Source organism: Metarhizium album (genome assembly GCF_000804445.1).
Source record: "Metarhizium album ARSEF 1941 chromosome Unknown scaffold_7, whole genome shotgun sequence".
NCBI classification, from domain to species: Eukaryota; Fungi; Ascomycota; class Sordariomycetes; order Hypocreales; family Clavicipitaceae; genus Metarhizium; species Metarhizium album.
In genome coordinates, this window is record NW_024467581.1 from 645864 (window position 1) to 673248 (window position 27385).

General features: G+C 54.7%; 6 protein-coding genes across 6 annotated transcripts; 3 read left to right on the plus strand and 3 right to left on the minus strand.

Annotated features, from left to right (window-relative positions):
• Positions 1-3004: 3004 nt before the first annotated feature.
• MAM_03657 (Zinc finger, C2H2-type/integrase, DNA-binding protein) lies at positions 3005-6841 on the plus strand (the record flags this gene model as incomplete). The annotated part of the gene is made up of 5 exons (XM_040822456.1): positions 3005-3197; positions 3440-3535; positions 3625-4265; positions 4341-4464; positions 4515-6841. 5 exons carry the CDS (start codon positions 3005-3007, stop codon positions 6839-6841), a joined length of 3381 nt encoding a protein of 1126 aa, XP_040679599.1.
• Positions 6842-7953: 1112 nt separating this feature from the next.
• MAM_03658 (Major facilitator superfamily domain, general substrate transporter) lies at positions 7954-10030 on the minus strand (the record flags this gene model as incomplete). Its single annotated transcript, XM_040822457.1, has 2 exons — positions 7954-9417; positions 9488-10030. The coding sequence occupies 2 exons, from the start codon at positions 10028-10030 to the stop codon at positions 7954-7956; spliced, it is 2007 nt and encodes a 668-aa protein (XP_040679600.1).
• A 2981-nt stretch (positions 10031-13011) lies between these two features.
• Positions 13012-18846, minus strand: MAM_03659 (Serine/threonine-protein kinase domain protein; the record flags this gene model as incomplete). Its single annotated transcript, XM_040822458.1, has 2 exons — positions 13012-18288; positions 18358-18846. The coding sequence occupies 2 exons, from the start codon at positions 18844-18846 to the stop codon at positions 13012-13014; spliced, it is 5766 nt and encodes a 1921-aa protein (XP_040679601.1).
• A 1501-nt stretch (positions 18847-20347) lies between these two features.
• Positions 20348-21357, minus strand: MAM_03660 (1-acylglycerol-3-phosphate acyltransferase; the record flags this gene model as incomplete). The annotated part of the gene is made up of 2 exons (XM_040822459.1): positions 20348-20772; positions 20865-21357. The coding sequence occupies 2 exons, from the start codon at positions 21355-21357 to the stop codon at positions 20348-20350; spliced, it is 918 nt and encodes a 305-aa protein (XP_040679602.1).
• Positions 21358-22665: 1308 nt separating this feature from the next.
• On the plus strand, positions 22666-24100 carry MAM_03661 (bZIP-type transcription factor; the record flags this gene model as incomplete). Its single annotated transcript, XM_040822460.1, has 5 exons — positions 22666-22804; positions 22873-22960; positions 23013-23453; positions 23559-23930; positions 24010-24100. 5 exons carry the CDS (start codon positions 22666-22668, stop codon positions 24098-24100), a joined length of 1131 nt encoding a protein of 376 aa, XP_040679603.1.
• A 552-nt stretch (positions 24101-24652) lies between these two features.
• MAM_03662 (eukaryotic translation initiation factor 3) lies at positions 24653-26510 on the plus strand (the record flags this gene model as incomplete). The annotated part of the gene is made up of 3 exons (XM_040822461.1): positions 24653-24803; positions 24890-26111; positions 26216-26510. 3 exons carry the CDS (start codon positions 24653-24655, stop codon positions 26508-26510), a joined length of 1668 nt encoding a protein of 555 aa, XP_040679604.1.
• Positions 26511-27385: the final 875 nt, after the last annotated feature.

Consider the following 27385-nt stretch of genomic DNA (forward strand, 5'->3'; position numbering starts at 1 on the left):
ATGGATCATTTACCCCCCACTGCAGTAACTACGTACTACGAGATATGGAGGAATGGCCATTCGAGTTTGGAGGCGACCAGTCAACATGACATGCAGGAGCTTTGCAGGCGGTCGGAGGCGTACTGGCACTACATGCTTGCTACTTCCAGCATGCTTGAAGTAAAACCATATTATACAGGAGCAGATTCATAGCGGCAATGGTGCGATTGATTGAATAAGCAGAGGGATAAAGTGTGCAGCCCGGACCATGAAATCGGTCCGTGTCAGCGGGATACCGGGAAGTTTTGACGTTTCGGATGAAAATACCTTGTTCACATTAACCAGTTTTCGGGTTTGCCTAGCGAAGGAGAAAGCCTGGAGGCGAGAAAACAAGATGGCCAACGCGACAATGATGCCTCATTTGGCGAACATGAAAGCATTTGATTGTTGCTGTCAACCCGTGCTTGACACCGGTACTCCGTACCACAGATGGGCTTATGCACGGCATTCATTAAGTTATATGGTTCTTGCTTCGGCTGTTGCATCTCTCGGCCAGATACGAAACTCTGTAGTCACTCGGTCCCAACCTGCCTCACCCTACAGATATGTACGTATTAGGCAGGTATTTGCATGTTCTTCAACACGGAGTGTACGACCCCAGCCACCGACTCCGTCTGCTTACCTGCAGGCCGCAGGAGACACATGTAGAGACGACGCACGGAGTATGTATGTTAGTTAGCAACCATCCAGTTGCCAGTCTGCCAGTCTGCCAAAGCGGCCCCATTGACGGGAAGGAATCACGGCATGCCGACGAGCACGGCCACGGGCCAAAGGTTCTGAGTGTGTCGTGGCGGCCTGGAAGTGACCTAGTCCGTGCTACGTATTATTCTGACACTGTCGGGGTCTGGAATGTAGCTAGAAGGTCCCGAGACCAACGGGATGTCACTCTCGATGCGGTCAGAAACATTTCCATCTGGGCTGACTCTGTTGCCGTCCCTCGTTTTACATGGTGTCATGTCGTTGGTTGGCGGTTTTTGCGTCGTCTCTCGTGGGGAGGCGAGGGGCAAGTGCTGAATTAACGATAGAAGAGGGAGGAGGGACGTCCAAGATGGGACGGGGCGAACTCTCAGGTCATGTATGGAGGATGAGGGATTTGGAGCGACAGGCGGGAGACGCAACGACAGCCAGCTCGGGCAGGGTGAAGCTGCAGGGAGTAGGGAGTAGTCGGTAGTCTCGGTACAGATTGACAGCGACAGCGACAGGGTCAAGGGCTCAAGGGCTCAAGGGCGAGTGGACTGAGATGGATGGAGCTGGACCGGGCTTGTGTTCCGAAGAGGCGGACAGTCGAGTTGCAGAGCTGCAAGACGTGGGCTTCCGAGGCGGACGGACGGACGGACGGGCGATGGATGGGTGACGACGGACGCGGGGCTGGGATGCAGACACAGCTCGTGGGCAGGGCTTTGGCTCGGCTTGGCTCGGCTTGGGCCCAGGCTCAGGCTCGCCGTTGCAGACTGAAGTTGAGTTTACTGGGAGCTCGGAGGCTTGCAGGCTCTCCTTCCTGGCCGGGTCCTCCCGTCGAGAGTGCTGGTTTGGGGTACGGAGCATGGAGGAGGCGCTCACGGGCTGGGGGCTGGGGGCTGGAAGCTGGAGTTTACGCACATGTCAAGTGGGTGCACAGGGCACCTGTCGTGGAGTATCGAGACTGTGCTGGTCTGAACTGGTCTGACGGGACACGAGGTGGGAGACGCACAGTGTGAAAGTGGGGGCTCCCCCGAGTCAACGGCGTGGGTGCCAAGATGGCTGACGGCTGGCTGCCCCTCCCCCACCGTGTCAATCAATCAACGCCTCGGGCTGCCCAAGGAGAGCCAAGTTTGACGTTCATCCGTGCCTAGGACGGCTGTGGCGTGGGCGTGGGCGTGGGCATCCAACGTCCCGCCGAGACGGGCGCGACGCCAGAGCGAGAGCGACGAAAGGGAGGAACCGTCGACGACGGCGCTGGTCGATGGGGGACGGCGGTCGGCGGGTGGCGGATGGCGGATGGCGGTTGGCGGTCGGCGGATGGCGGATGGGCTGACGATAGCTGACCTGTTTGAAATTGGCACCAGCAAGACATGGACTCTCCCGCATTCTGTCTGCATACTCGGTACATACATTGCACACATACACATACACACGTACACACATACAAACCCACGCTGCCGCCACACACCCAGTCAGGACTCAGGACCGAGGACCAGGACTCGGCAGTAACCTGGACACAAACACGCAGACGGACAGCGCAGACGGGCAAGAAACAACGCACCCACAAGTCGGAGAGACACACGCCAACCACTCCTCGCTCCTCGGTCGGCTCTCTCTGGCTCTGGCTCTGGCTCTGGCTCTGGCTCTGGCTCTGGCTCCGGCTACGGCTCTGGCTCCGGCTCTGGTAATACCATCTATCTCGTCGTCACGTCTCTGCTCCATACGGACAGAGTACGGCGTACTCGTCGACACAATCCACATCATTCTGTACGCCGTGCCCCGTACACACACACACACAGGACAACAGGACACAGACACCTCACAGCACACAGCACAGCACAGCACAGGCACATTGGCCCCCCCCCCCCCCTGTTGTATGGGAAAGGATTCAAGCACCTTGTGTTGTTGAACGTCCCCCCCAGACCAGAGGCCTGAGCCCGATCCTGATCCTGAGCCCGAGCCTGAGCCATGGAACTCGGCCGAGGTTGCTGGTACCCTATTCTTGTTCCTGAATGAAGGCTCACCTCGGGTTTTTGCCTGGCTTGTCCAAACGGGCTGCCTCGTTGGTTCGCATCCCCAACCAACCTCCACCACCACCGACAACACGCAATCTGCCGTACATTCTGGTACTTGCGATAGCGACAAGCGATATCGGGCTTCCGCCATCAGCAACGGCATCGAAAAGGGTCGACGGAAAAGTCTCGACGACAAGCCCGTTCGCTCCTCTCTCACCCCCAAGGTAACTATGTCGCTTTGCTAGGCTTTGGGGGACGAAGTCGTGACTATGTCTGCCACTGGCGCAGATTCTGCTGCGCCTGACCTCGGTATCGCTATCCGCCACTTGCTCAATCAACAAGCCGATATCCAGTCGAGGCTTTCTGTTTTGATCGCCGCCCAACACGGTCTGGAAATCCCGCTTGAGCTGGACATGTTACGCCACAAGCTGCGCGTTCTTGAGCATCTGGTAGACCGCTACGGTATGTTGATGTTTCTGTACCGAAATACCAGGCCTTTGCTTTTTCTCTTCTTTTTTTTTTCTTTTTCAAAGGAACGCGTTGCTCCCTTGCCGCCGGGCGTCTCGCGACATGTCAAGTGTGCACAGGCTAGGGATCTCCCTTTGCGTGGTTATACGTGCTGCGTTATTTTGCCGGATTATGAGGCAGGCCCAATGTGGTTGTGCTCGCTGCTGACAGAAACATCTTCGTCTGTGTATAAACAGATCTGGCTTCCCAGATTCCCGTTCTTTCTGGTCCAGAGGAAGCGCGAGAACTTCAGTATCGGTGTGAGTGTCTCGAGGCCGTGTGCTTACAAAACGGTACGTTGTCGCAAATGGCTCTCTCCTCATTTTGACGGCACCCGCGAGGCACGAGGCGCGAGCTACGTCATGGCTAATGCGTCAATCAGAGGTGAATGTGATAGAGCCGCTGAAGAGGTCGCTACCCTCGGCGCCGCCAGATTTTGCTGTCTGGTTGGAAAGGCATCTCGAATTGCACGATTCGATTCTGCCCCATCGCTCTGAAGCTCACGCAGAGGCCGGTGGGTGGAAAGCCCGATCGATGCCATCTTTTAAATGTTGGCATGACCAATGCGCCCACTATGTCTACGGCTTCGCCAGCCAGCGAGAAAGAGACAGCCACAGCCTTGTTCACCAAACCTCTGCAAAGAGGGATTCTGGATTCTCCGTGGAAACCTCTCCCCTATGGCCGCCCATTAGCCAGCAATCTCCTCGGCCTCTAAGCAGCTCTCAATCGAATACACAGCCCCCGTCAGTGCAAACTGGAAGGAGGCCTCCGGCTTCCAGTCTACCAGTCCTCAGTCCTCAGCTTCCACTCAAGGAGAAGGGCTGCGTGTCCGCAAATTATACGTTTCATGCACCACCCGGACCCGGAAGCGGACGCAGAAATTCGAGCGATGCTGATTTAGAAGCCATGCTACCGCCCTTGAAGAAATCAAAGACGAACCAGCCACGATTAGAATCCATTGGAGAGCTTCGGCTTTTTCCAGAGACGGGACCGTGCCTTCGGTGCAGAGTAGCCAAGAAAATGGTACTGATGTGCTTCTCCTTATGCCCTGCGTCCATGTGAGGCCCCGAGTTGCTGATGATGTTTCCCCGTGGCCAGTGCGATAACAACAAGCCTTGTTCGAATTGTTCGGATAGTCCCCCTTGCGGAAAGGAGGAGCATTGGGGCGCGATAGGCTGTTTCCGCAACCCTCTCACTGCCTTTGCAGCCATCTTTTTACCTGGTACGACATGAGTGCGAAGAAGTCTTGTGCTGTTCTGACCACATCGGCAGGCCCAATATGTCCAAGACAAGCCCGCACTCCTATAACATCCCCTCTTTCGCAGCGCCGGGGCATAAACGAGTACCTGGAAACGGCTTGCTCCTTTCCCGAAAACTTCAAGGAGATTGCCAAGGAGAGCGTTGACTTTTCTGATGGCTTCTGGTGGTCAGCACATCTCGACTCGAGACACAGCTCTGCCGACGGGACATCGGGGTATAATCGCGACGCGCCCAAACAGGCCCCTCCAGTGCTGGCTGCCATTGCCAGCAGTTGGCACGCTCAAGATACCGCTTACAACATTTTTCGGCTGCTTCGAATCACGGGCTCAATGTCGGCGTCGCGAGAAAGCGAGGAGGCATCATTTCCAACATTATATTCTGCCAAAGTACTGCTCCGTGAAACAATATATTACGGAATCATTCACCCGGATCCCCTTTTCCGTGTTGGGTCAACATTCAGCATGCAGAATCCGCCCGAAGGCGTCGACTTGGACGAGCATGTGCGGCTACTCGAGGAATGTCTGCTGGGGTTTCTCCAGCTGTTTGACGCAATGTGCTCCTCCAAGTCAGATAAACGACCGTGTGATCTTTTTGCAGAGTTTCTCTCGGTTTGTATTTTCAGCGCAACGAGGACACTCTTGCTAGACATGGCCCCAACCTCAAATGCTACGTCAGTGTCCCAGCGCCAACTAGGCTCCCCAAGCAATAACAACCACGTTGCCCACGGCATGTATCGGGCTTTGGTCCAGCTGTTTTGTTCTTCTGGCCCGCTCTTCACGGACAGTTGGGAGGGAAGCCAGACGCATGAAGACTCATCCCTCTATTACAGCATCAATCACCTGATCCGGAGAGATATGTGGGCAAGCGAAGGGATAGAGTCGGGTGCGGATTTTCTTTTGAAGCTTGGTGATGGCCATTTTGAAAGCTGGGGCTTCAACGGTTTCCTTCGGCAACGAAAACCAAACGGCCTAGCTTGGCAGTTGTCGTCCACACCGATCCTCCATTCCGCGCAAGAGCAGCGTCGCCCCCAGCCGACTGCGGCAGCGCCGCCGCTCGGCCCGCAAACGTGGAATATAACTTTTCAGGATGACGCGGGACTGCCGCAGCGTCGCACATCAGACCTCGGGAGCTCGCCGTATGTTCCAGAGGTGGAAATGGCGAGACGACACACAGTGGGCGAAACATCTTCTGGGACCCTCAAGCAGCTCGAAGCTCCGTGGAGAACCCCTGGCTCTCCATCACGACTCAGGTCTCCGTATCACCGTCCACCTTTACGACGCGTGTACTGTGACAAGTGCCACGAGTACCCCGAAGGCTTTCGAGGGGAACACGAGCTGAGGCGACACACTGAAGCAAAACATTCGGCAATGGTCCGCCGTTGGGTCTGTTGCGAGCCTGAAAACGCAAGAGACGCTTCCCCCAAGCCAGTCGTGTCGCTATCCAGCTGCAAGGCATGCATGGCTCAAAAGCAGTATGGCGCCTATTACAATGCTGCCGCTCACCTGCGACGGGCACACTTCAGTCCTCATCGTGGTGGCAAAGCCAGTGGTGACTGGCCGCCCATGTCCGTCTTGAAAGATTGGATGCGTGAGGTGCGGCAGCCACTTGATCCTACCCAGGCGGAATACCTCAGCGGGGGGGAAGACGATGGTGGCGACCCGGCATCGGAATCATCGACGTCCACGTCCAGGGCCGTTCCGGAGGCACCAGCATCTAGGGCTCTTATGGTGTCCCCGATAGACGATCCGTGGCGACGTGGGAGCTCGAGTCAATCTACTCAATCTGGAGTACGGCCGACGGACAACCGAAGTCAATGCCCTCATCCAGACTGTGGGAGGATAGTCAAAGATCTCGCGGCGCACATGCTGACGCATCAGGAGGAGCGGCCGGAAAAGTGCCCTATCGTCGCCTGCGAATATCACACAAAAGGATTTGCTCGCAAGTATGACAAGAACCGGCACGCGCTCACCCATTATCGAGGCACCATGGTCTGTCCGTTCTGCCCCGGCGTTGGCTCACCATACGAGAAGATCTTTGGTCGAGCAGACGTCTTCAAGCGGCATCTTGCTACGGCGCATAATGTCGACCAGACACCAACAAATAACCGCAGCGGCAGTCTGGCGCATCTCCTCGACGGCCAAGGCCCAGCTTCGACGCACAGCTTCGGAGCCCGTTGCTCGATATGCGGGGGCCGCTTTGCCACCGCGCAGGACTTCTACGAGCACTTGGACGAGTGCGTACTTCGGGTCATTGTGCCCAACTTCGCCCACCAACAGCACTCGGAAGCAGCGGATTCAATCAGTCCGTTGCAAACGGAAGGCCCCAGCAGAGTCCCTTGACTTTTTTTCTCTTTTTTCCCTTCGCCTCTGCCATATCCTATTACCTTTAGCGATACGTGTTTTGTTTACCTGTGGCTCTCTGGTCGAGCCGTCGTGTTCATTTCGCCGTGCCGAGATAGCGAGCTGTATGTATAAGGCGGTAGACGGGAAGGAGAGGGTTTTCAGAACATCAAAAAGGGTGGTCGAGTCGTTGTTTTGTGTGGGAAGGGAAGGGACATTGAGGGGGAAAATACCCAAAGGCGACGCGCGCGCGTGTGCTTGAGAATTGCAATGAGAATTTCGGCAACTTTCTGATTTGGTTTGGCGCAATCATACGGGGGACCGGCGTTGTTTTCAGTCGACTAGAAAAGTTGGACAGAAATCACGGAGGACAGCCCCTCCCGTCTTACATGGCATGGTGTTGTGGAGTTGGCAGACGGTACGGTACGTTACTGGGAAGGGAAGACGACATGGTTATCGAAGACGCCTGGTAATCTCCTTGCTGCATCGTTGCTCTCGACCCCTTTTGGTCTCAACATGTGCGGTATTTCTCGGTCTCACGTAGAAGTAAGTATCCAAGAACGCGGGGTCCATGGATGAAAGTAACCTGCGCCATGTTCAAGGCACGCGGGACCATCCATCTTGTTTTCAATTCGCGCCCTCGTCATGCAAGGCACCAAGGCCTCACTTCACGTCAGCTCCTCCAGTCTGGCTCCCCCAGCAAGATTCCAAGGCTCGCGATTCGCATTAGTACTTCGGCTACTAAAGAACAAGAAAAGCTGGGTCCAAATCACAACATGTTTTTACATCGGAACTATGGCGATTATCCAACTTCACCTACAGTCTAGTCACTACACTCCATAGATGTATGTATAAAGTTGCCGTTGCCAGCGATCGAGTGGCCAGGGCAGAGAATGCTCATCAGAAAATGCCAACACTCGTTTCAACATCAAAATCAACTCCTCACCGGGGACCCATACGCCTCCGTAACCTGACAACGCCGAAACAAACACCGCCAACTGGCTCGAAAGGAGGATCCGGACTTAGATGTGCAATATACATGGTTATGCCAAAAATAATACATCTACGTATATCCGACATTAGGTATATTCGGCGCTTGTTCTACGTCACCGCTAAATCTTTTCGCGAACGACCCCGCGGGGGTTGTTCATGCTTCCCGGGCTGGAGCGCTTGAAATATTCGTGAATCTCGGCAGAAAATTCGCCATCGTCGGGCATGCCATGGTCTTTACCACCCTCAGTTTCCTTGGGGCCACGAGTAGCTTGGACAGCCTCCCACTCAGCTCGCATGTCAGCAATCTTGGCCTTCCAGTCAGCCTCCGGATCATAGGTCTTGTGAAGACCACAGATGCGCTCCCACAAGCTCAGATGTTTCGGGTGGACAGCGATGCCGTGGTACTCCTTGGCCCTGCCGTCACGAATATATCTCCACCGACGCTCCTGTTCCTTGAGGTCGAGACCAGTCGTGTCCGGGAGGTAGAGGAAGGTCAGGAACATGCCGGCGAGACCGAACCAGGGAACAACGTAGAACTTGGTCTGATCGTCGATGTAGTTGTAGAGGACAGAAGCAAGCAGAGCACCAGCCTTGCCCATGCAGGCAGAGAATCCGTGAGCGGTGGCACGGATTGGAGTAGGAAAAACCTCTCCAGCAATGAGAAAGGTGACCGAGTTGGGGCCAAACTGGTTGAAAAACGAAGATATAAAGTACATGGCCTGGAAGGAGTGAATGCCCTCGGGACTAGTGTAGTACTTGTAGCGGAAGGCGGGGATGACGAACATGAGGAAGCACATGAAGAAGCCAACCTGCTGCATCATCTTGCGGCCATAGAGCTTGTTGTCTATCAGAAGAGATGCGAGATAGTAACCGGCCAGCGAGACGGTGATGTTGACCAGGTTCCAGGTCCAGTTGGTCATGAGAGAGCTTGGGTTGTCCGAAATGACCTTGATGAACTGGCCTTGGAAGAGTTTGTTGCCGTAGAAAAAGACGTCGTTGCAGAACCAGGTGCCGGCAGTGGCCAGCAAACGGCCGCCAAAGTGGGAGAAGCAGTAGCGCAGGGCAGTGACGTCGTAGCCAGTAACATTGGTGCGGTGCTTGGCCTGGGCGAGTTGCTTGGAAGCATTGGGCATCCTCCAGGTTCTGTAGTAGACAAGCCAGAGAGTGCCAATGGCAGGGAAAGCGAAAGACAGACGAAAAGCATACTGAGCAGCTGAGGTGGTGTAAGGCGGAGCACCGGATCCCTTGTTGAAGATGACAAGCAGGACAATGAGGAGAACCTGGTTGACAAACTGGCCCCAACCCTGCATCAGAAAAGCCATGGTGACACGGCGGCCACGGTGAAGACGATCCTCCTTGGTAGACATCTTGCCAGAAGTAACAGCACTCTCGAGGGAAGAAGTGGCGGTGATGGGATACTCGCCGCCAACACCCAAAGAGTAGAAGAACAAGGACCAGGCATAGCAGATGACCCAGCCTTGGAGGGTGAGGCCCCAAGAAGCAGTGAGCATGAGAAGACCGACAAACATGATGATGGCATCTTGGATCAAGCCCCAGCGACGACCAACCCAGTCGCCAATAACCTGGAAAGAAAAGGCCTTGGTTAGCTACTGAAGGCGGAGAGGCGCAGTGGTCGGGCAGAAGAATACTCACACCAACAAAGACCTGGCCAACCATGATACCAATGATCTCGAGGTATGTGACACTGGCGAGCCAGTTCTTGCTGCAAACTTGGTGCTTTCCCCAGCACTCGGGCCAGACCTTTGCGAAGAGCGGCTCCAAATTACCAATGGAGAAAAGAACGTAGCCCTCAAGGCCAAGGCCGGCACCGGGAATCACGGCATGTCGGAAGTACCAGGCAAGGGGAGAAAGGGGATCTTTCTTCATCATTGAGCCAATGGTGCTCAGCTCCTTGGCAGCAGCCTCGCGGTCAACCTGACTGACAAACTTGACACGCTGCATCCAGGGCAAATCGGCCCAGTAGACGCCGTCAGGCGTATACGAGTCGTCGGGACGAGTGACATGGCTGAAAATGCGCTGCTCGTCGGGAGTGGCGTGGTCAAGGGTGAAGTCGTCACTGTCGTGGTCGCCAGGAGGTCCGTGGGGAATTGGGATCTCGCCAGGAATCGACGGGTGACGGCGGTGGTGACTGTGGTGAGCTCCCGAATCGGAGTCGGACGAATCAAAGCCAGCCATTCAAACGAGATTGGGTGGCGGCCGATGCTCTTAGAGAGGCGGTGCAGAGACGAGGGACGAGGGAGGGAGGCTGACGGTCCAACGCGCAGCTGCACGTTGCAGTCTGATTCGATGCTTTCGTATCCGTAGATGGGCGCAGGACCGAAGAGGGACGCCTGTATTTGTAGGGAGCAATTGTAGGAGCGGCGGGCAGGCGAAGCAGGCTATTTCGTCGATGGCCGCCGAGGCCGACGGGGGGGCCAAAGAAATGATGCCTCCAAGTGGAAAAGGGAAAAAAAAAAAAAAAGAGGGCTTGACAATGGCCCGGGGCGCCAAGTTGACGCTCTGAGGGACAGAAGCGGCTTGCCACCGTCGCAGAGGCCGAGGCGTGTTGTGGCAGGAGCTACTCGCGGAGGAGACCCCCGGGAAGCGCGATGGGAGGAAAGCGAGGAAGGAGCGCGGCCGCAGCTTCCTTGACGCGAATCAAGGATCAAGGATTGCCTTGTGTCCTGGCAGAAGCGTTGAGAGCAAAGTCTCGAGAGTCTCGAGAGTCTCGAGGCCTCGCTGTCTCTTTAAACCACATTGCATCGCGCAACAGAGAGCACACGGGACCATACGACCAGTCAGAGGCGTCCATCAAGCACCGTGTTCGATCCTCTGGCCACCATGGTGCTAAAAGCTTTTCCTGCAGGGCCCCAGGCCGTTTCCGCATCCCACGGAGCCTCAAGCCGGGGGGGCCACGGCCAGCCACGTCGACGAGGGGTTCCAGAAATCTGGGGACAATGTGCCAGTGGCACGCATCATGGGCGCGACGCCAGAGTCCCCGGCCGCTGCGGAGGGTTAAGCCATTGTTTGCTGCTGGCCTAGTGTCGGTGTCTCGCTTTATTAGCCTCGCACGCCAAATCGCCGCCTCCGGCCTGGTATGATGCTTGGGTCTCTCGAGAAAGCGCGGGACGGCACTGGGCACACGCCGGCTGGTTGGTCAATCAATGAATCGATTCCCACGACGACGGCGGCGGCGACGACGACGAATGCTACACTGGTTCTTATCCGTCCGTCCCCGGGGTCCAGCCAAATCTGCGAGACGACACTCCTGAATGCCTCGCCGAAAGGGTAGTTGGTCGCGTGAGGGCCGACAAGCCCTTTGCTGCAGACACTGCAGATGCGATGCAGATGGCGCGATGCCTGTTCCGCACAGATTGCCGGACAATTCGTCGTTGCCAAGTCAGCCAAGGCCGTCCTTCGGTTCCGTTGCCATGGCGCTCACGCGAGCCCTGCCTGCCCTTGTCCCAAGTTTTCACCGCCAACCAACGTTGTTTCACGTACCTAGCACTCCGTACTTGGGTCAGATGAGGATGGCTACCCTGTGCTGAATTCTTGATTCTTCCTTGGCAAGGCTGCATCTGCAAACATCAATGGTGTATCAGTGAAATGCAGTGCCCCTCGGACCCTGGGCCCCGGAAGGCCTCGTTATATTTCACCTCACCCGTAAGGAGTACGCATCGTTCGATTCGAGACCACCTCTCCACGCAACAATCCACTCTTGTACCCCTTCGGACGCACCTCTGATCCAATGTTGCCTCGATAAGCAACAATTCTCTGCCTCCTGCCCCGCCAAAAGAACAAAGGACCATGTAGAAAACCGCGCAAACTTGTGCCCATGTGAGCTTTATGCAAGCCCTGCCTAATGTGTCCCCCCCCCTTCTTCTCTCTGTCTCTACGTGTCGCTGCCGAGTCTCACTGACGTCCACAACAGCGGCCTCGATTCTGCAGCAGCCAGGGTCAATTCCATCCCCGCGATGGCACTAGGTTCTAGCGAGTACGTATCAACAGACCCCGTCGAGCATGCACACCTTGCGATAATTCCGCGCGGGGCATGCGTGTCTCGCGCTCGCCCGTGACTCGGAAATCGCGCTTGCCGCCGCCACACGCCGGTACACCTGCGATGTGACAGCGACGGCATCGGACACGGAACACGGCACAGGAACCACGGAACACGGGACACGGAACACGGAACAGCAGTCGAGGGGACCGCTCGACGTCCACTGCCAGCCGCATCTCGCCGCTTCACCACACACTGCTTGCTTCCGCCTTGTGGCTCACTCAACGTCAAGACAAAACCACGGCCGCGGAGGGAAAGAAGACCACGCACACAAGTCCCAGTCCGGCCACGTATGGAACAGAACATAGATGGTTTCTCAGACGCGCCATCGAGATAAACTAGAATACATACACGTCGGAACCCTTGACTAGCAAGTTGCCGCCCTTCCACTCTCACGCGCACACGCTGTAGCCCCCGAGTCCCCCAAACTCAACTCAACGCTACTCTTCATGCTTCTTCATCCATCATCCAGTCATCATCACTGCGCGCAGCAAACTGGCAGCCATATATATCCCTAGGAATGGGTCATGCAAAAGTGCGCCCTCAGCACAGGCCAGAACAAAAAATAAAAAATAAAAAAACATAAAAAAAAAGAGAAAAGGAGAAAGCCGGGAAAAGAGGATAAAAAAAAAAGAGTAACCCCCTCCCAAACTTAGTCTTCATGTCCTCGTCACAGCCCCCCTAGTTTTCACTCATTTGCGCACCAGAACACCAGCCCTACTCTGCTCTACCCTCTTGTGTACATTCCGAAGATTTCTTTTTGTTTTTCCTCCTTTCTTTTTTTTTTAAGTTCAAAAAACAAAGAAAAAAAGAAAGGAAGAAAGAAAGACAAAAAGAAAAAGAGAGCAGAAATCATAGAAATAAAAGAAACTCGTCCAGTTGACGCCTCGCTGCAGCCGCACCTACGTACAAATGGAAAAAAACAATAATAAAAGATGGGTCAAATGCGAAAAATTGAAAGTGACATCAAATATGAAGAGAGAAAAACAACTTTCCCTACAGTCCCATGTCTGCGTCTGACTTGAAAGGCTTTCCTTTGCCTGTGACGGACTTTTTTATCTCGTCTTTCCTCGTATTTGAAACGTGTAGTTCCACTGCGCACCCTCAGACGGGATCCGATTCATGTCCCGCCAGGTCGTGGTGTAGCCTCTTTGGAAGAGTCCACCGGGCCCGGCTCCGTGGCAGGGGGTGCAAACGTCAGTGGTCGTGGTGTGCCATCGGCACATTCTGGAACTGCCATGTCGGTCGGTTCCTTTCCGCCCTGCTTCCCTGCTGGAGTGGTAATAGCCTGACTGTTTGCTGGAGTGACCGTCGCTCCCCCCTCGACTGCAGCCAGAATAGGAGTGCCCATTTCTTGGGATGGTGTTGTTGCCACTTGTGTTACCGCTTCGGGGGTGCTCTCAGACCCGAACGTCACGCTATCATGACTGTCTGCACGCATCATTTCGATGGCCAATTTTGAGCTGGGCAGGGTTGATTTACCCTGCAATGGTTTGCTGCTTCGCCGTTGGTGATTTCCCTTGGAATTGCCCGTCTCTTCGTCCTCATCGTCTGCCGAGTCGGTTGCTTCGACTCCTTTCTTGTCGCTGCTTTCCCTTCTCGGCCTGATCCGGTCACCTCGGCGAAGGTGTTCCATTTGTCCTGGCGCTGATTGTTGGGCTAGTAAGGGCGGCACTGCCTTGGGAGGACCGTCTGCAGCTGAAACGATATCAAATTCCGTGATGCCGAGACCCCCTTCCTCCCATTCGCTTGTTGCTTTGCGGCTGATGACGACTGGAACATCGTCCGTTGTGACAGACTCCGAGTCCCCAAATATGCTCGAGTTGATGGAGTCTTCTCGGCTAGATATTATTGCAGATGAATGCCGTCCCGGGAAAGCAGACAGGCTTGACGTTGGGCTGTCATCGGCCCTTGATTTGGTCTTTTTGAGACCAGTGGGCATAGGGTGGGGAAGAGGCCCTGAAGTTATCCGGTTCGGCGAGGCTGGACGCCACTGACACAGGCTCCGTAGGACCTCGGCCAGCTTGGAAGAGCTGATTGGCTTCTCGATCAAAGAATCAAAGTAGTGTGGCGCCTGTAGCTCCTTAAGATATGCAGTGATTGCCACGATAGGGGTATGAGAATTCGCATTTTTGGTCTCCCGAATCATTCGTGCCACGTCGGCGCCGCTGATCTGGGGCAACTTGTACTCCAGGAAAATAACGTCGAACTGAATTTCGCTCATGGAGAAGCGAACGGCCTCGGAGCCGTTTGCTACTGATATTGTCCGACAACGGAGTTTCTCCAATAACTTTTCCATCACCATTCTCGACACAGGGTGATCTTCGCAGATTAAAACGTCAAGAGGCCTGAAGCTAGGGCCACTGTCGAAGGCAATTTGGGAAAGCCGCCGTGAACTTTGCCTGCGCCTTTGTACTCGTAGCAAAGCATTGTGCTTGTCGCCCTCGTTATCCGATGAAGAGGGAGACATGTCAAACACTTGGCTCCTCCGATTGCGATGATGCTGAAGAACATCGGATGATATAGGACTAGCTTCCTGTGACCCTACAGTCAACGACCTGGACCTTGTCGTCGAGCCGCTGTTTTGTCGCGGTGTGCACATGAGCTTCTGCGGGGATAGAGCCAGTGGTGGCGGAGCCGATCCGCGACCCTTGATGGGAGATGCAGCGGCTGTGGTTGCGGCCTTCTGCAAGCTTGGCGGCACCTTAGGCACATCAAGAGAAGAATGAGGTTGCAGTGATGGTGGCCCTGACTGATGCGAAAGACTTGAAGAGTTGCTGGATGCCTTCCGCCGACCCTCTGCTCCTTGGCCGGCTACAAATGAGACAAGTAGAGGCGATGATGGCTGAGAAACTCGGCTAGGCGATGAATTGGAGTGACTGTACCCCGATGGAGACTGCGGCCGATTTCCTGCCTTGGCATTCGAAATCGATCGGTGTAGATGTGTAGCCAGAACCGGACTGCCATCTAGAGATGGGGCTGGTGAGGCTACATTTGTGACTCCTCCGGGGCTAATGGCAGATTGCTTGTGTTGTGAAGCCATTGCATCGGCCCTCAGCTTTTGGATGACGTCCTTGTTTGCCTTCTCAAGGACTGGGAGGTTCTTGAAAGTGAAAGAGCCAAAGTCATCCGTCGCTACTGGTTCGCTCAACCTTCTTGACTTGAGATCGCGAACATGAGGTGGGATATGTAGCGGCATCAACTTGCGGTTGAGTGAATTCACTTGGGATCGGACTCGCGAAAGAGCATCGTGCGGTCGATCAGGATACTCAAGCCCACCAGCGGAAGATTGTGGAGACATTTGGTCTTCCATTTCCTCTGCAAATGATTGCAAGACAGCACCTCTGGCATCAAAGTATTCTGTGTCCTCAGGATTCTCTGGCTGAGGGACAAATTGCGCCTCGTCTTCCAGCAGACGGTCCCAGTTGATACCTTCAAACCAGGGATGGCTTCGGATTTCTTCTCCTCCGGAAGAGAATTTTTCGTCACGATTAGCTCCTAGCCGTTCCTTAGGATCCATGCACAGTAGCTTATTGATGAGATCTTTAGCTTCCTCTGAGACGGGCTCACAAACGGTCTCGTCTGGCCACTGGATTTTTCGTGCTAGAATATTATCGAATACTTTCTCGGCTTCGCTGGCGTGGAAGGGCGGTATGCCGAACAAGAACTCGAACATGATACACCCGACTGACCACCAATCGCTAGTTTCGTCTTGCTTGTCCCCATTGATTGTCTCTGGCGCCAAGTAGTCTGGAGTCCCAACGAAGCGCCGATTCGTGTCCTCGGGGTCGAACAGGGCCATCGGCGGCGGCATCATGTTCGACGGCGGGAGGGAGTTACGGGAATGGCCGTCCACGCTGGCTCTAATGTTGGGCTGGCTTGCAATCATATCCGGTGATCCATGAATGACAACTTCATCATCCGTAATGGGCGTTTTTGCACTCAGCAATTGAGATCCAGGGTCGGAGTCAGCCAGAGAGAATGATGTTAGCAGATGAGCCAGAGACTCACTGCCACCGCTATCGCTCCTACGGCTGCTGGATACCCTGCGATTCTCTGGTGGCATAGATGATGCGAGGCTGAAATACGATGGCTGTACAACGCTGCCCACGTCTGGGGTCATCATAGGTGTTCCCGTGGGAGAATGAGGGTGTCCGTGCAAGTCTAGGGAGGTCGATCGAGAAGAAGCCATGGATGTAGATCTAGCAAAGGGTCCCTGCCTAAGCAAGTCTGGCGTTGTATCCGTCGTCTCGCTATTCAGCGCGCGCTTTTGTCTGCCAACCAACCCCATTCGGGACAAACCAAAATCCGTCAGCTTTAGATGACCCTTTGGATCAATGAGCAAGTTATCTGGCTTCAGATCACGATGAATGATGTCTCTCTCGTGAAGGTGCTCAACACCCAGAACAACTTCACCAAGATACTTCTTGACCCATTCCTCCGGTAGGCCGCCGAGTACTTTGATTAGAGATGCGCAATCGCCTCCATTGAGGTATTCCATAACCAGGTAGAGATAATCCTTGCTTGAAAAGGTCCAGTATAGCTTGGCAACAAAGTCACTTTGTCCCTGCCACATCATAATTGCACGCTCTGCCTTGACGTTGCCCACTTGATTCTTGGCCACCATATCCGCCTTTTTCAGGACTTTAATGGCGAAGTATTCCCCAGTTGATTTCTTCTTCGAGAGATAAACGCTACCGAACGCACCTTTACTAATCGGCTTAATGATCTCAAAGTCTTTAATAGACGGCTGGGCGGCGCGAGCTTGCGGTGGTGCTTGCGTTGCGCCTAGACGAGGCGACGGTGGCGCTCGCATGACGAAATCCGATATAGCTGCTGATGATTGGCGTCTGTGATGGCGTACCGAATGAGAAACGGGTGAGCTGAATTCACTCGTAGGAAACATAGGTGATGCTTCAGGTGATGCTAGTCCTTCTTGATAGGGTATGACGCGTGGCTTGATACGCAACGGCGAGGAAGGTTGAGCAGAACGGGACGGCGATTCCTGCCGTCGGGGTGACGATGTCCCGGGTATGACAAGGCTTCTTCGGTGATGATGACGGGTGCTTGCAGCACGCCTGAGATCGCCGAACTCGGATATCGGTGATTCCGTTCGGGGTGCATTGAGGGAGGCCACAGATGACGATCGTCGACTTCCGTTCCCCTCAGCAAACTCGGCTTCGTATAACAGGGACGAGCCTCTCCTGGCATGACGAGCATGCACAGCCGGTATTGAGCCACTATCAACTGTGGACCGTGGCGTGGGACATTCCTTGGGACTGCTAGACCTGGTTGATGCGATGAAGGAAGCGGGACGAGATCGAATCAAGCCGCCAGAGGAGATGTCCATTTGACGCAAGGCCGCCGCCAAGGCAGAAGGGCTGGAAACCGACTGCCTTGATACCTCATCAGCTGAGCGTCCACGAGGTTCTTCACTGACCTCGACCTGGCCCCCGTCTTCCTCAACGTTGTCTGCTTGCAAGTCCTCCTCGGTCTCGTCCTCAGTTGAGTCGCTCAAACGACCAGCCGCAATCCGCGCGGCCTTTCTCATCGCTTCGTCGATACAGTCTTGCACCAGTACTGCCATCTCGATACGTATACGCTCAGCATATTCAATAATTCTGCGATGACGGAACACAGCATCAACCTTCAACCTCGCCACCTTCTCTGTATCTGAGCATAATAGTGCCAAGCCTTGTTCCTGCTCCAGTGTGTTCGTGCTCGGCGACTGCCATTGCAAGACTTGCGATATTCTGGACTCTGACTGCGGAGATTGAGTGCGTAAGTCTCCATCGTCCTGCTGAGACATCTCCTTCATGGCTGGAGTGCTTATTTCGATGGCAGTATCACACAAATCCATAAGCAACTCTACTATGCGGGCTTGGGGCCGGCGTATAGCAAACGACCTAGTCCTGGCATGCCCGAAACCACCTGTACGCTCACGAGACCGTACTAAAGAGGTACCGGGTGAAGATTGGGCAGACGGAGCTGGGCCAATAGGCATGCCCTTGTACTCTGCCATCGGTCCAGTTTGCTGCTCTCCGATCATTGAACGGCTTTTCCGAGCTTCCAGTGCATCCAGGACCCTAACAATGGCGTGCCGGTGCTCCGTCAGATTCTCCTGTGCCAATTGGACGTCCATCTCTGCACGATGTTCTTGTAGACACAAGTCGGTGTGTTTTTCAAACCACCAAGGAGAAATTTGCCGTTCACAGATCCGACATAGCACCGGCGCGGGCGGTTCCCGGGTTTGCGAATCGTCCCCACCAGATTCAGCGAGCCGTGTAAGGTAACTGGCCAGTAATTCAGCACCAGATCCAAGGGAGTCGACAATGACATCTGGCAAGTCAATTTGAATTTCTTGAGGGGCCGTCCACGGACGAAGCATCCACATAGTCTGCGAGAGGGTTTGTCAGAAGATTGTTCACCGGAGTTTGTTAGTCCTGATTATACGAGGAAATCTCACATGGCTCTCTCCTCCGGATGCACTGTCGTACACCATAATGCCTTGAGCTTCAAGATCAGCCGTTTGTGGCTCCGGTTCCCCAGCTGCACGCTCTTCTCCTTCGACTTGACCCTCGTATCGTAACTTGGACAAAGGGCCAAGTTGAACTGCGAATCGAATCCTGTAGCTCCTCGAATCGTCTTTTTTCATCGAAACGACCACGTCGGTAAATACGTTCTTGTTCTCACTAGTGATGAGGTCTGACATTGGCTTGCCACTAATGGACTCGAATGGAGTACCGACGACATCAGTCCAAGATGGACTGACCCATTTGACGGTTCCGTCCAGATTGAGGTCGACGATGGTATTGAGGGTCTGCTCTGCTGCCTCACGAAGCTCCTCACGCTCGTTTCGGATATCCTGGCTCATTGTCCTTTCCATGGGCGTGGCCTGCTGGATACGCAAAGAAGACACAGCTGGCACGGCCAGCGGGGCAGAAGGGGTTTCCATGATGCCCAAGGATTATTCACCCTCTACTCTGGTTATTCTGCTGTGTAGTCCGAAGCCGCGGAATCGCCAGAGGCGCAGCGGCAGATTGGTCGGCAACAGATGGGGCTCGAAACAGCAGCTCAAAACGTCGTAGTAGTATCGGGAAGACTCGGGGTCTGGCAAAGGCGCCAGAACTATAGAAGTGCGGGAGCTGGATACATGACTGGTGGTCGCCGGTGTAGTGATTCCCGCAGTTGTCGTGTGAAGATGGCGATGCTCAGGGGCTCAGAAATGTTCGGTCTCGCGAACGACGGAAAAACAAGGCCCTGCGGAGAGCACCGAGCGGGAAAGGGAGCGGCAGGAACCGCTCGGCTGCTCGGGGGTAGTGACTCTGTCGTCGATTGGCAAATCCGCTGAGGATGTCCAACTCGGTTTCAAGGGGAGAAAAGAATATAGCAGTCCAACTGGTGGAATGGGCGTAAGAAAACAGGAGGGACAAGCGTTTCTCGATCACTATTGTCGTTAGCAAAGCGCCCCAGATGCGTTTCCTCTCATGACACATTAAGCGGGGAAGGCGACCTTGCAGCCAATCATGTCACGCCAGCTCCCAGGCTAGTGCGTCGCCGCACCAGCTCACGGGCCCAAGCATCCACTCACGCCTCTTCATCCAGCCAGCTCGTACTTACTTAAAGTAGCAGTTATTTGTGCTGCTCTTTGGGCCAAATTTTAGCTTTTGGAACCCGTTGGCAGTTGAGCAGCTCGGAAGTAAAGTAAGGTCAATCGTCTACTTTAATTAAGTACTCAAGTACCCAACGTACCGAGGCTGTGTTCTGTCAGGTCCTGGAGCGCGTGCGTATACCTTCCTAGGTATTTTCTTAGTACGTAGGTGCCTGTACCTACCTAGGTAGGTAAGTACTTACTTAGTACTTGATACTTCAGTAGGCTGCAAGTACACCGCTGACATGCAAAAATCTTGGTACAATGTCACGTTGCGATATGAACCATGGACGAAATACTACTTGGTAATTCGGGCTGCCATTATTCTCGTCTAACGAGACCTCGGACAGCAGCAAGCCCAGTCATGAGCAGTGCCGCATAGTTTTTATCATTGCTAGAATCGGAACAGATTGAACATTATGGTTGGCCAATAAGCCAACTGACTGAACTTGACTTGACACAACTGGTATTTATTGTCACGACAAACTGCCGCACGGTTTCTGCTACTGACAAATTGTGACCGCAACATGACTGGTCTGTTATTTCTGTTCACCTTGCCCTCCATACGCTATCATTCTCTTCGTCGTATGCTGGGTGAATCGAGACACATACACCTAGTATTATGTGGAGGCAGACGTCAAGACCGAAGATGCTGCCAGCATCGTGACACGATATTTTCGCCAGTTTCGGACACAGATGGCCCATTACAAGACATGCTGGTTGAGTATATCGAAGTGGCTAACCAGAGGTGTTGACTGGATCCATTCGCAAGCAATCATTGCAAATGCTCCCGTATGGCGACGCATCATGACGAGCCGGTGGCTGACCAGGCTTGCTTGAGCGATTCCAACCATTCTCCCTTTTCCGCCCACCGCTGCTCAAGCCACTGTGCTAGACCTTGGTCAGACTCGGGCAAAGTCTCAAGGGGAAATCTCCGGACATGGATATGGAACCTGAATCGGTGTTTCGTGCTCAGATCTGGTACGCTCAACGTGTCCCACATGCGTGGTGCTTCATGGAAGACGCCACCACACTGATAAGCAATTGTAAGGTCGTAGACAGCCTTGACATGTGGAGCCTTACGCAGATGCCGAATAGTGCTGATGAAGCCTTTGGTGCGAGGGTATAAGAGATGCCTGGGCTGGGGCCTGTCATTCTTTTTGCACCAAACTTGAGACTCGGCCAGCTTTTTCTTGGTGAAACGCGTCGCCTCGCTGAAGCTGATAAGCCCTGTCAGTGAGTTAGACTCCCGTGACAGGGGAACTTAATGGAAAGCAGGCGGCGAGGAAAGACTCGTGGTTTCGAGATTTGTCGCGACTCACAGGTAGGAAAGCTGTGAGAGACAAGACCGGAGAATACACGATCAAGCTCGGCCTCGTCCTTGAGCCAGTTCCGACTGACCATGGGCATGCCCATGGCCCAAAGCCCCCATCCCAGGAAGGGAACGAATTTGAGCTGACTCTTGGCAAAATACCTGCAGTAGCCCAGCATTCCGGAACGTCGAGCGACAGCCTGGATCAAGTAGAAGTCGGACCAAGCAACATGGTTTGCCACGACGATAGCCGATTCGGCACTGGGCAGGAAGTCGCCAGATATCTCAACATGGGCTCCATTGAGAGCCTCGAATACGAACTGGATCCACGCCCAGACAGTGAAGGCTAGATATGACGATGCATGGTAGACCCATCTGGGAGCGAATATGGCAAGAGGCAGAAGCATCGAAACCGATATATCGACCAGCAACAGGTACAGCAGCCATGGCACTGTGATGATAAGGCCCCTCAAATGGGTCCAGGGCGACGAGTGCTGGGACATGTAGACGTGGAAGGTGAGTGAGAGGGGCCGGTTTGGTTGATGAAGAAGTGGCGGTGCTAGCTTTTGACTGATATCGACGAAGCTCAGTCACATCACTTGCCAGGGATGAAGGGAGGAAAGGGACGAACTACGTATCAGGCGTCATCCTCTTTAATTTTTTTCTTTTTTTTTTTCGGTCTGGTGAAATGACACTAACCTCAGAGAGGAAGCAGTGCTCACGCAAATATAACGTTAGGTTTTGTAACTGCCCGGCTTACCAACGACGGGAGGACCAACTATCTAGGTACCTACCTAGGTAGGTAGGTACTTACTTAAGTACTTCTTACTTAAGTACCTACTCTGGTGCAAGGAAATACCAGACGATGCAAGGGTCAACGCGCCTCCAGCAGTCTGCTTGTGCCGGCGCACAGATGCCACGTTGGCCTAGCATTGAAAGACGCCAATAGGCAGTTATGTGCAACAGTCTCCTTGACTTCCTACTGGTTTCGATTTTGTGCGCGATACGACCCATCAATACCCGAGGGAGATAGCTACCTCAAGTACCTAGGTAACTAGGTACTCAGGTAGGCGCCAAGTCTCACGTGGTTAGGGGTGGTTCGGGGGCACCGTTTCGATTTACACCACCGGGGACTTGGCAACGCGGCTGTCCCGGAAACTCGCAGTGGCGCCTTGGCAGCAATTGGCAGCAGGACCAGTTGACGGGCTTTCCATCAATTGACACTCCGAGGTGCTCCCGTACTTGAGTAGGTACTTAAGTACTTAGTGACTACTTAATTACTGAAGTACTTGGACGGGACTGCCAGTTGACGCCCTTCAGAACGCCAGTCCAACCCAACCGCTATCAGACCTGTTTGTTCCTCCACCAAGGTGACGGATCCTGCATGAGCCAGGCTCTCTTGGCTTCTTCCACTTGTGACTTGGCCCGGCCATCTTACGCCTCGACGACAATATTACATCCTGCTCAACATCCTCATCAAGGAGGCCAGTTGGGCCACAGACTGGACCCCGCCGGCTGGTCCGTCTGTTTGCTCATCCGCACAATTGTCCCTGGGCCCAAGCTGCCGTCATTCACACGGATCGGCTTGATCAACCCACCGTTTTGACGCATTGCAGCTTGGCGCCAGCGCTGAAACTCTATCTGCTCGCTTCATCGGTGAAGGAACTTGCGCCTGTATATCCTAGGGGCAACTCTACCCGTCCCGCTTGTTCGACTGAGCTGGCCCTCACAACTGCGCCGTCTCCGACTGTTTGAGCCCAGACGTGCGTGATACGTCCCGACCTCAGACCTCACAGCGTCTTACCGTCGCCATGTCGTCTTCGTTATCTCCTGATCAGTTTGGAAGCGCTCAATCCCATAGCTCCCCGGACGGCACTGCGACCAGCCAAGATTGCAGCCCGCTTAATCTCGGCTTTCTGAAGTCTCTGACTGAGAAAAGAACCACGCGAGGTCAGTTGGGTGGCAGCCACCAAATACCCTTGGGGCGTTCCGAGCTGTCCGCTGATCCGTTGAACAAGATGGCAACCCGGCCAAGCGTCGTGGCCCAAAGCCCGATAGTAAGCCTGCTCTCACTCGGAGGCAAGAGTTGAACCGACAAGCACAAAGGTAACGTGATGGCCAGCTACGGTGCCTGAAAAAGAAGCTCATCGTCATTCAGGACCCATCGCGAACGCAAGGAGCTCTACATTAAGGCGCTTGAGGATGAAGTCCTGAGGCTGAAGGAACTGTACAGCAACGCTTCGCAAAGCAAAGAAAAGCTGCTGGCTGAAAACAAGTACCTGAAAACCATCATGGCTCAGCACGGTGTAAGATTTCCGCGATCCGCAGACCGGGACAACGGAGGGAGTCCCGGCGCATCGGGCGCAAGTCCCGGCAACAGCGGTGCTCCGGGTTCCTATGCCTCCTTCTCTCCAGGGTCACAATCAGGGACTTCAACCGGCCATTCCACCAATTTTCAGCTCATGGCCGGGCAGCAGATGCGGAGCGCGGTACAACAATTGGCAAACAAAGGCGTCGATTTTGAGCAAGCCGGCATTGATTTCGTTTTAACGTACGACAATCCCGCTTCTTCGAGGGCCTACCCATCACCTCCTCCACAGTGAGAAGGGACCGAGTGTTCTTTAGGGAGGGGGGCCACATATATCATGGGGTTGCAAAGATAGAGTTTGCTAACAATTTCGGTTTTATCCGGCCTGTCAAATAGACTTGAGAAACCTTGCATGCAACACTTGCCCTTCCTCACCAGTAGATCGGAGGGAGGCGACCCATGTGGCCATGCCCTCATGGCCTCGTGCCCGCCGGCTCCTTTCGGCAAGTTGACGACAAAGACACCATTTGGAAACACGCACACGCACGACCGCGGAGACGGAAGCAACCCAGCTCAGGGAACATGGGAGATTAGCAAGGCTGATCTGTCCACCTTGCTTGACCTGAGCCAACGGCTCGATCTTGATGGGGAGATTACCCCCGTCATGGCTTGGGGTATGATTCTGAGTCATCCACGATTCGCCGACTTCCAGCCAGAAGACTTTGCAAAGATTGCCGCGGAGTTGGGCCGCAAAGTGAGGTGCTATGGGTGAGTTCCGGCTCGTCTTGGATGTTCGATGTTCCGAACATTGGCTGTTGCCACCTCACTGACGCTACCACTTGCCTAGATTCGGGGCTGTCATGGAGGAATTCGAACTAAGAGATGCCTTTGAAAGCGTGCTGCCCTCGGGTATGGAGCCAGAGATCATGGCTCACTGATGCCCTGGAATTCTACGGTCGTTGCGAAAAATTCGAGCAAAGGAAAGGTGATCAACAATGGTAGGACATCTTCCGGTGATGGGGATGGGGAAGGAGTTGTGTTGGAGCCCATAGCATCATTGTCTACAAATGGAAGCAATACCACACATGTTAAATTTTTTGGAATTCAAACCATTTGATTCTTTTGGAATGTGAACTCGACAAACTGTTGTACATCTGACTTGCAAGCTGACAAGAAGCAATCTCAGGGTCAGCCTCCTGGACCCTGGACCCTGGACAGCAGAATTGGAAAATGTGGGCTGTGGGCGGTGGGCGCCAGCTGTTGCCAGCTGTTGCCGGCTGTTGACTGACTGGCCGGCGCGGGCGACTCAAGTTTTCGGCAGCCCGCCCCACACCCCACCACAATTTCATTCAACTTCGAGAGTCCAAATTCCCTACACCGCGAGACGACGATTGAGACTGCCGCTCTCTGCCATCCACCATCCATCACCGTCGCTGTCTGCTTGAAAGACACTCAAGTCTTCAGGATGGCTGACCACCTCGACTTTGTCAATGTTTGCGAAAGATGCCCCCCGGGCGACGGCTGGGGGCCGCCCCTATGCGCCATTCTCCAAGGGTGACAAGCTGGGCCGCATGGCTGACTGGACGGCTGAAGGCAAGGATCGCGATCGTGGCCGAGCTCAGTACAATAGAAACTACAGAGGTAAGCGCCCTGTCCCGGGATGGACTGCGATCCTTGTTCCAGATTCAAAGTGTGGCCAACATGACATGTTTCCTATTCTTGTGCAGATCAACAAGCCTACGGTGCCAGCCATGCCGTCACCTTCAACGCTCCTCCCGCCGAGGACGAATCTACCTTCTCCCTCGTCAGCAACACCAGAGACTCCACGAAATCACGATTTGGCCGCGGGGCTGTGTTCACCCGGGGAGGCCGTGGCCAGCGTGGCGGGCGTGGTGACACCCGTGGCGGACGAGGCCAACTGCAGCGCTCTGGAGCCGGTCGGCAGGGCTACGACCGCGGCGGCCGATCCAATGCTGGTGCCCGAGGCCGCCGCTTTGGTTGGAAGGACTACGATAAGCCAGCTCGCAGCCGCGATGCCAGCATCAACATCAAGGCTGACTGGGAGTTGCTCGAGGAGATTGACTTCAACCGCCTGGCGAAGCTGAACTTGGACGCTGATGATGGCGAAGACCTCGAGGACTATGGCTTCCTCTACTACTACGACCGCTCCTTTGACAAGCAGCCCGTCAAGGGCGCCGAGAAGAAACTCACGGCCATCGATCGCGCTGCCTACAACGTCACCACCTCCTCCGATCCGGTCATCCAGGAGCTCGCCGAGAAGGACGAGGCCACCATCTTCGCCACCGACACAATTCTGTCAATGCTCATGTGCTCTCCCCGATCCGTGTATCCCTGGGATATTGTCATTGTGCGCCAGGGCAACAAGATCTTCCTCGACAAGCGTGACAATGCGACCCTCGACATGGTTACCGTCAACGAAAACGCTGCCGACGCACCTCTCGACGCCGCCGACGGCGGCAAGGAGGGCATCAACCAGCCTGCTGCCCTCGCCGAGGAGGCCACCTACATCAACCACAACTTTGCCAACCAGGTGGTGAACGAGAGCGAGACCTCCAAGGTTGACATGGCCCACGCCAACCCCTTTTACAACTCATCCGAGGACACCGACCCGCCCGCGAGCAAGGCGTACAAGTACAGAAAGTTCGACCTCTCTACCAACGAGGAGGAGCCCGTGTACCTGGTTGTCCGTACCGAAGTCGATGCCGTCCAGAAGGGCGCCGGCGGCGGCGAGGACCAGCTCGTCACCATCCGGGCCCTCAACGAGTTCGACAGCAAGGCCCAGGGCAGCGGCGGCGCTCTAGATTGGAGGAGCAAGCTCGTCACCCAGCGCGGTGCCGTCGTCGCCACCGAAATGAAGAACAACAGCTGCAAGCTGGCCAGGTGGACCGTTCAGAGCATTCTGTCCAAGTCCGACATCATGAAGCTTGGGTACGGCCTGCCCCCGCGCAAACCAAAACCAGAGCCCTTTCTTTCCTCGCTCTTCATTGTGTGAAAAAAGTCCCAGGTACTGATTTTTGTTTCTTCTTTTCCAGTTTCGTCTCCCGAGTCAACCCGCGCTCCAACGACAAGCACGTCATCCTCGGCGTCGTCGGGTGGAAACCACGAGACTTTGCCAACCAGATGAACCTCTCGCTCTCCAACGGCTGGGGCATCGTCCGCACCATTGCCGACATGTGTCTCAAGCGCGAGGAGGGCAAGTTTGTCCTGGTCAAGGACCCCAACAAGTCCATTCTGCGGCTGTACGAAGTCCCCGCCGGCAGCTTCGACGAGGACGACGACCGCGAGGACGAGCAGGGAGGCGACGAGGTGGGCGAGGATAACGAGTAGAGGACAATGTGATGATTTTGCCCAAGGGTAAGGTTTTCCAGCCCGTCCCCGACGTATATGTGGCGCGCTGCGTGGGGGAGGAGGGCAAGTCAAGTCAATCGGCGAAACGCATCCACGACGGGAACAAGGACGAGGAAAAAGGTTTATATACAAGAAACGAAAATATACTTTTTGTTTCTGTTCGGGAAATTTTTTTTTTGGGGGGGGGCAAGGGGGAAGAGGCTGTGGGGAGCCGTGGGACAAAAAGTTCAAAGAAGGGATTTATTTTCGCAGGTTACTTGTAGGTCTCGTAGGTTGTAGGTGTGCTTGCAAATACAGGCGCGTGGCAGAATGGTGTTCTGGTTTCCCTGGGCCCTGGAGCGATGCGTGCGACTACCGGACGCATTGACAACCACCTCGTTGCGCGCAATCAAGGGTGGCTTTGTGCTTGCTTGCTTGCTTGCTTGCTTGCTTGTGTGCCATTGCTGTCATGCTGCCTCAAGTACATAGTTACATCTTCGCGGGTGCTCGTTTGCCCATCGTGTCTACCGCCTTCGTGCCCGCGTAACAAGTGCCCGCGTTGCGACGTCCCTTGTTCTCGGCCACGACAAGCTCAATGGCGCCCTCGTGAACCACGCATTGTCCCGATCATCCCCCCGTGGGGTGGGGGGGGAGAGATATCTATTTCTTTCCCTTTTCCTTTCCCTTTCCCTTGCTTTCCTTGTGATGACGAAAGACACAACACGTAATGTACACTGCGCTATCCCGGGCGCAAACCAAATGACTTTGGAGATATTACTCTCGGAGCATTCTTCGAAACCCCTCCAGACCGACATTGATCGTAATCATCCGCTTTTCTCTACCTGGCATGTGCGCAACCACCGTGTATCCTTGCC